This window comes from Clinocottus analis, unplaced genomic scaffold, assembly GCF_023055335.1.
Source record: "Clinocottus analis isolate CAN_PGR_092001 unplaced genomic scaffold, fCliAna1.0.p SCAF_3, whole genome shotgun sequence".
NCBI lineage: Eukaryota > Metazoa > Chordata > Actinopteri > Perciformes > Cottidae > Clinocottus > Clinocottus analis.
Genome location: NW_027176042.1, coordinates 23,917,826 through 23,926,262, shown reverse-complemented (window position 1 = coordinate 23,926,262; position 8,437 = coordinate 23,917,826). Strand labels below are relative to the sequence as shown.

General features: G+C 45.5%; 1 protein-coding gene across 1 annotated transcript; it reads left to right on the top strand.

Annotated features, from left to right (window-relative positions):
* Positions 1 to 549: 549 nt before the first annotated feature.
* Positions 550 to 7,231, top strand: mych (myelocytomatosis oncogene homolog). The gene is made up of 3 exons (XM_068595284.1): positions 550 to 806; positions 2,513 to 3,080; positions 4,248 to 7,231. The coding sequence occupies exons 2-3, from the start codon at positions 2,528 to 2,530 to the stop codon at positions 4,868 to 4,870; spliced, it is 1,176 nt and encodes a 391-aa protein (XP_068451385.1). The 5' UTR covers positions 550 to 806; positions 2,513 to 2,527; the 3' UTR covers positions 4,871 to 7,231.
* Positions 7,232 to 8,437: the final 1,206 nt, after the last annotated feature.

The following is an 8,437-nucleotide window of genomic DNA, read 5'->3' as shown; positions in this document are numbered from 1 at the left end:
TCTGCCTGTCTCTCTGACAGCCATTATAAACGTACAGAGAAAACACAACTGTAAAATCGCGTGCCTCGAACACGCGTGAATATTCCACATTCCGCACACATAATGAATTAAAGTGAATTATGTATTCGCTTACAACACATGTATGTATTTATTTTAATTTGAATGCATCTTGGAAATATAATTTTAGCTCTGGTGCGAGACAGGCAGACAGACAGGCAGTGAGACACCCGGCAACTCCTTTTGATCCACGTGTGTTTCTGTCGTAACTTTTTTTTTTTTTTTTTTTACCCGCCACCATTTTCCTGGAATCCCAAGCCTGCGCGGTGTATCCCTCCGCCAGGGTAGGAAGGCGGGGGGAACAATGTACCATAGTCCGGGACTTCCACGCGAAAAAACCCACTCTCGCCGTCGCTCCCGGTTTTTACGCCACGACTCGCGCGACACGGCAACCGGCGACGGATTTACTAGCCGTGAGTCCGACCGTCGTGAGTGACTTTTAGCCGGTTTTCGCGTTTTGGCGCGATTTTTCTTTGGCCGGCTGGCGGAAGGACACCGGGGCTGGTAGCGATACATATAAACCTAGCGACCCCGGCGGGCCACACCCACTCTGTCTGCCCACCGCGGAGGAGACGCGCTCTGACAGGATATAAACACCATGCTGCCCGGCTCCAACTTTAATTTCACACGCAGAAAATCTCACTCGGGCTGATCAATTATTGTTGCCACCTTCAACACAAGCGCTCTCTGTGGACTGTATTCGGATATTTTTAAGTTTCCGCCATTTCACCCCCAACCACTCGTTCAAGGTAAGGACATCTCGGACTATTTTTTTTTTTTAAACGTAGCGTTTTTAAAGTCACCTCATTGGCTGCTTTTGTTGCGGAAACCGTGCTTTTCGTGCGGGTTGTGTGAAAAAAAGTGTGCGTTGTGTTGTTTAAATGGTTGGCATTAACGCTGATTAAATGCAATGCCGGTTTCACGTGGAGACCCAGCGCTGCTGGAGCCACGTCGGGGGTTTAAATGACCCGCACTGCGAGTTCACCGGAGGATTTTTTTTATTTTTTATTTTTACTCCCTTTGTGAGCATATTTGTTTTAATTATTTAGCGCATTATCCCGTATCTTAAAGGGCACACTAAACTAGTGTTGACACATGGTTTGACGCACGTTGCGGTTTTTGTTCAACGTCTTAAACTCTTCCTGCGTTTAAATGTGCGCTTAGCTCTACGCAGTCTGGTGCGGACGCGTGCGGCCAACGCGACCGGACGGGGAGAATCCCGCTGAAGCGGATCTGCGTTCCAAACCCCGTTGAGAAATTTAACATTTTTAAAGATACCTCAGTTTTTCTATTCTAAAGCGTAGTCTGTCCTCAAGTTTGTGAAATTTCTTGTGACTAACATGCATTCGTCCGGAATTACAAGTCATTTAGTGTTATTTCAAGTGTGTGTGTTGGAGGGGAAATGTCATCATAAACTCTTATTAATTACTGTTTTGGCGCTGACCGGTCTGTATTTAAGTTTTGGCTCCGGTTTCCCAGGCTGCGGTGGTAAAGAAAGGCAGCCTTTTAAAAAACTCCCAGCGCCTGTCTGCAGCACGCACACTGCTGCTTTGTTCTCCCACACAGCCTGCTATACATGCACATACCATAAGCCTCCATAGGAGGGTCGCAGGAATTCCCCTCTTGCTGCCTGAGACTGCTTCTCAAAAGTCTGTATTGACGTTGAATTGGGAGGATTTATTTACTTTGAATGTCATTTGCATGTTTAAAAAAAAGTTTTATGTATGTGATGCATTCAGGGTTCATTGAAGAAAGACGTAAATCAGCATGCTCTTTCTAGTTGAAGCCTCTGGGCTTTAAACATGTCTCTGGTTTTGTGCTGGAAAGTCTTTTTTTGGTGTGTGTGTGTGTGTGTGTGTGTGTGTGGCAGTAGCAGAGGGGTTTAAGTGTTGAGTAACTAGAAAGAGAGAAGGGGGCAGAGGGGGGTAAAAGCCACTCATTCTCTATCTCAAGGGCTTTTGTTTTCCATGTCAGCAGGCAGCCGGGCTCCATTTACAGGTGTTGAGGTGTGTGTGTGTGTGTGTGTGTGTGTGTGTGTGTGTGTGTGTGTGTGTGTGTGTGTGTGGAGAGGGGGGGGGTACATTGTGGAAAAGAGGTGTAAAGTTTCTGCCTCTGTTTCTTCCAGCTGTTTCTGTGATGTCACGAGGGAGGGGGGTTTTTAAAGAGAGAAGGGAAAAAAAAGTTTTAGGGTGATTTACTGCCCCCCTAGTGGGCGGGGCTACAGTGATGTAAACACAGATAAAACAGGGAGCACCTCGCTGCTGGTGAGTCAGTCTGGAGGAACTGGTTTAGACTTTCACTACAACACGTGTCGGTGCAGCTTCTGCCGGGATTTACTTGTCTTGCTACTGACGCGGCGGCGCTGCTTTTTTTAAAAATCAAGCCTCTTTTGGATTTAAGCTTCACTACTTCTTGATTTTTAAGTTTTATTTAAAAAAAAAAACATTTTCTCCAGATTTTGCACGCAGACATGTTGCAGAGCTTCTCCCAGTCGCAGGACTGGCTGTACACGGAGCCGCTGCTGTTTGACGACGAGTTCTGCCAGAGTCTGATGAAGGACCTCCAGTCGCTGCCGACGCCCCCGCAGTCCCCGCCCATGAAGACCGGTCTAGGCGGCAGCGGCAAACCCCTGTCCAAGGAGGACCAGCTGAGCTACGTCTCCGACATCCTGCTGGAGGACCACGACATGCAGCTCAACTGGAACTGCGACTTCTTCCACGCCGCCTCCTCCTCCTCCGAGAAGGACGAGCACAGCCAGCCCTGCTCGCCGCTGGAGGACGGCGGCGAGGACTGCCTGTGGCAGTGCCTGGCCGGCGGCGACAAGAGCCTGGAGGAGAAGCTGGTGTCCACCATGCTGGGCTCCAGCCCGCTGCTGTCCGACATCAACACCAGCATCTTCGAGGAGATCGCCGGCTCCACGCTCGACTGCCAGAACCTGATGGAGACCCAGGAGCCCAGCGAGGCCACGTCGGACTACGGCTCCACCGGCGGCGAGCTGTCCACCTACTCGTCCAGCGACTCCGGTGAGTTCACACCCCCGATAGCAAACATGTCCGCCGTTTAATGAGTCTTCAATCAGCTGTTTCCCCCTCCCGCCCCCTCCTCATTGTGTTCTTTATCCGTGTAAACGCTCCTCGCCCTCCAAAGAAAAGCCCTCGCCGCCGGTTCATTGATAATTCACAGTTTAGTTTAGTGGCACTGAGCCCACATTGTTCTTTGCACTCGAGCTTATCTGGGCGCCGGCCGCCCACTTTTTTTTTTTTTTTAATCTGCAGGAGCCTTTTTTTTTTTTTTACGACTTGGGAATGTTGTTGCAGTGAGGGGGCGGGGCTTCAGCCCTCCACTGACAGGAGTAGATGATGAGTGGTTTTAGGAGAGATAATCGACCGATGGGGGGGTGACTCATGCTCAGTGGTTACTGTTGCGGCTCCATCCATTAACTCCTAATGAGTCATTTTACTGACTCGAGCCCTCTGGCTGTAAACCAGAGAGAAAGAGGGCCGGCAGGCATGGACTGACTTCTTAAAAAATATATATCTATATATATTATTATTTATAAATTGGATTTATTTTTTTCTTTAAAATTACATTATTTTCCATTTTTGCCAGTAAATGGCTTAATGCACCAATTTGACTAAAAATACACCTGGAAAAGTCATGGGGTTTTAAAATGGTTATTTCCATGTCTGGAAAAGTCCCCAAAAGTGTAGTAGAAGTCCTGTAAATGTGTTATATTCATGTGTTCATGACGTTCATTTACTCTGAGTTTGAAATAATGAATCTGCTTTTAAAAGAAAGAGGCTCAAAATATCAGCAGCATACATACAGGCATCTATATAAATGTTTATTCTTTTAATCAAACTATTGTCTCTCATTCAAAGCATTCAAAGCACTGTATGCTTTGAATCCTCATTGTTAGTTTAAATACTACATTTTATCACTTTTTACTGTTTACACACACATTTCACACAATGTTTGCTCATGGAAATCTGGTTTAAAGTCATGGAAATCCATTGTTTATGTGTATGAACCCTGTGTTTAGCTGTAACTCTGCCAGTGTGTGTGTGTGTGTGTGTGTGTGTGTGTGTTTAGAGTGTCCACACTCTTGTTTACGGTGTCGTCGCTCCTCTGAAATGTCGTCACGTTCGCTGCACTCGTCTGACCTCTCGTCTCTTCTTCTTCTCTCGCAGAGGAGGAGATCGACGTGGTCACCGTGGTGCGCTGCTCCTCTAGCCCCTCCCCCCGGCCCTCGCCGTCCTCCGACCTCTCTGCCCGCCAGAAGCAGGAAGAGGAGCAGCGAGCTCGCCAGCGCAACACCCACTTTGAGATCCAGATGCAACACAACTACGCCGCGCCGTGTCCCGCCTCGCCGCCGCCGGCCTCGTCCAACAAGCGCTCGCGAGGGAGCAACGACGCGTCGTCGCGCTTCCACCACTCTTCCTCGTCATCGTCGCGCAACTCCTCTTCATCCTCGTCGTCCTCGTCGTCGCGGTACCACCACCACCACAACAACAACAACAACACACACCACACCAACTCCACGGAGACGGAGGACGAGGAGGAGCGGCGGCGGACGCACAACGTGATGGAGCGGCAGCGCCGCAACGAGCTGAAGAACTGCTTCGTGCACCTGCGCGACAACGTGCCAGAGCTGTCGCACAACGACAAGGCGTCCAAGGTGGTGATCCTGAAGAAGGCGAGGGACTGCATCTACGGCCTGGAGGACGAAGGCCACCGGCTGATCTCCAAGAGGGACCGGCTCCAGGCCAAGCAGGAAGAGCTGGAGGCCCGGCTGCAGCAGCTCCGCAGCTAATGACGCTAATCCCCAAAAGAGACAACACGGTGGAGTGTGTGTGTGTGCGCGTGTGTGTGGAGGGAAGAGACTTTGTACAAAGACAAAGAGAGGGTTGGGTCCCGGCACAAAAGGACGGCGCGTCACGCTGCAAAGAGCGCACACAAGTTTTGACGTTTCAAGGACTTGCTGGTGACAATAGAGCTGGACCGTGTGACTCTCTCGCCGCCGCGGACAAAAGCAACTACACACTCGTTGCCTCATCGTTCTCATGCCTTGACTGCTGACTGTTGTAGAGTTGTTTTTTTCCCCAAACGTGGATAGAGCGAGTAGTTTATTCTATATATATCTTTTTTTGTTGGTTTTTTTGGGCCTGAACGCACACTGTAAGACTCGTTTCTTTGTTTTTATCCCGTCTGGGTCACTTTTTTTTTTTTTTCCAGGGATGCCAAATAGGCGGCGGCCAAGTATCTTTCGGTAAAGCCGCGTCGGCTCAGTAGTTGAAATGAAACTTGAATATATTGCTTTCAGGATGTCTCGATAGCCATAGTAACCAGTGATCCCTCCACTCTGATGGCGGCTTCCAAAAGTTATTTGGTCAACTGCCATTTGGCATCCCCAAAAAAAAAAATTTTTTTTTCCTCCAATTCCTGTTAAATTCCAAATCGGATGCTTTTTAATGTTTGTTTTTTTTATCGTTAAAAAGGAAACATGTGCTTCAGTGTGCGTCCGGCCCTGTTTGGCCCTCAGGCGGCCCCCCGGGGCCCGACACCACTCTGTTATCAGGTTTCATGTGAGTCCAGTGACAGTACTGTACAGACCCGGTTTTGATTCTGAACGTGCAACAAACGCCCTCGACCTCGACCCCGACCCGCCTCCAGATCGCTCACTTCAGAGTGTGTGTTTTTGTTGTTGTTAAAGTTTAAAAATGACTGTGTGTAGTGTGAGAATTGTCTGAAAACTGTTAAACTCAAAACGGTAGCCATATATTCAGGGTTTTTTTGTTTTTTTTTGAGCAGACTCAAGCTGGAAAGTGCGACCGGAAACTCGTGAGCCGGAAGCCGTCGTAGCGACTCGGCTAAAAAGTCGTGACGGAAATTTTCTGCGTGACATTTTCTTTTTTCTGCGTGACATTTTTTTTATTTTTTTTTATTCTTGGACAAACTGTTTTGTGTCCTGACATTTTATTGAACGGTCGACGCAGCGATGCTGCGACATCGATTCCAAATTAAGAAGAATTTTTACTATTGAACGACTTTTTTTTGTTGTTTTTTAACGTCGTCGTGATTCATTGAGCCGGTGGCTCTTTGAGCTCAAAGAGTCTTTGTGAAATTGTCGCTCGGCATCAAAAAAAAAGATTTACGCCGCTGAGCGTCCCTCTCATGACCGTGGAATATATTGTGATTCAATTAAAGATTGATTATGCTTCCTAAAGCAAGATGTGTCGCATGATTTTTAGTCTCCGACGACAAACGTCGTTGTCGTCTTCACAACAGGATTTGAGCCATGTACGCGATACATGAACGCAAGCCGCCGACCAACATTCCCGTGTTTTCACTGGCACCATTTTGTGCCCAAATATGTTCCTTTACATCCTTGACGTAAAGCGCTGACACCACACGATGCATACATACAACAAATAACACATAAAATACAACAAACGCATAAACATGAAGGCTGAACGTCTTCAACAGGAGGCGTTTAGTGTAATAATGCGGTTAAAGTGAAAGCCATTTTACTCTTAAATATCAATTATTGCAGATTTTTCCTCCATTTAATGTGCTGTTTGTCATGAAATGTGCAAATAGAATGCATTTGCTTATGTGTCAAAGTCTTAAAAAGCATTTTTTTTTTATTAAATCGATAGTTCTTCCTGGTTCCGGTCGTGTACTTGAACACACCCTGGTCGGTAGGAATATTGAGTAGAGGTGTTTTTAAACGGTAAAAACCTGTTCTGCCTTGAAATGCATCTTGTTCAGGACGTCTTGTTTCCTGTTCGTTAATGTCGCTGTCTTCTTGAAACCTCAGCTTCTGTTTGTTTGTTTTTTAAATGGAAGTTTATCTCTTTTTTTACTTCAATGTGTTTTTTTTCACGGCCGTAAAGAGTCCGAGGTTTTAACGAGACAGCAGAGGTGATATTGTTTTTTTTGTTCTTCGCATGGAAAAACCTACCTCCACCTGGCTGCAGTCTGGCCTGTTGATTTATATTTTTTTCTCATTAAAATATTGTACAGATTTTTTTTAAAGAGAAAATGTTAATATTTTGGTTATTGTATCATAAATTATTTTAGACTTTTTTTTCCAGATTTTTTTTTTTTCTAGAATTTTGAGGATTGAAAAGAAATGTTATTCTTTACCAAGCAGCACTTTTTTTAATATTGATGTAATTAAAGAATGAATGACAGCTGGGAAATCTTTGTGGTTTATTCACACACACACACACACACACACACACACCATGAGTATTGAATGAACGGTGTGATGTAAAAAGAAAGGAAAGCGGGGAATTTTGTTAATAAGGGGGATTGCACAAAAGGATTTACATGTATATCTTCCCAAAAATCAAATAAACAAAAACATTCCCTTTTTAAAGCATTTTTTTTCAATCAGGTTAAAAAAACTCTACAAAAAAAGTACTTCATTGAGTTCAGACAACACAACTACTTTGAGTTGTCTGAAAAACTTCATAAGTTTGGCTTCAAATTAATTCAATTGAAACCAAACTAAAACGCAACAAAGTATTTATGTTGAGACAATGAAACGACTCGTTTAGTCGAGCTCAAATAAAACAAAACGTAACAAAAGTCCTTCGTTCCCACACGAAGACGCAGACGGACCAGAAAATACAACGGGTCTGATTGTCAGCAGCTAACGTGGCTAACGGGCTAACAATACCATTATACATTTTGTAAAATAAATTCTTATTACAGATATTTTTTGCCATGCAGCTAATATAAACGAGGTGGCGATAAATCACTCGACATTGTGGTGATGTGCTGACCGAGGGTCAGTTTGCCCTCTCAGCTGGTCGGCCTCCAAGAACTATGATCCGCCCGGAGCGCTTCATGAGGAATCCACAGAAGAGAAGAAACAAAATAAAACTCTCAATCTTTACTTCACCTGTCGCCCTCGGCCGCCGCTCCCAGGTGGAGAGATACGCCGCTGTTTTCTCAGGGCAAAGTGTGAGGCCGGCATCCAGGTGTGTTGTGCAACCTGAACTCAGCCCATGAGTGACAGGTGTGTGGGTGTGTGTGTGTTGTACTGTGTTATCTCCTTCTTCTGCAGCGTAGGTGGTTCTTTTAAGTTCACTTCTGGAAAAAAAACACAGTTCAACAGCCAGAACTTCTGTGTGTGCAAATATTTTCTCCTGGTTTCCAGTTGATTTTATCTTAAAAGATGTCAAACTTCAAAAATAAGCAACAGTAACGATCTATACATGATTTATCAGTACTGTCATTTAAAATAGAGTCCTTCAAAAGTACTGAAAGTACGTGTTGATTAGCTGCTTGGGTTTTGATTGACAGGAGACAAAAGTAAGGTACAAACATTCACTTTTTATTTAACTTTCGCTCCAAAGAAAGTGAACAA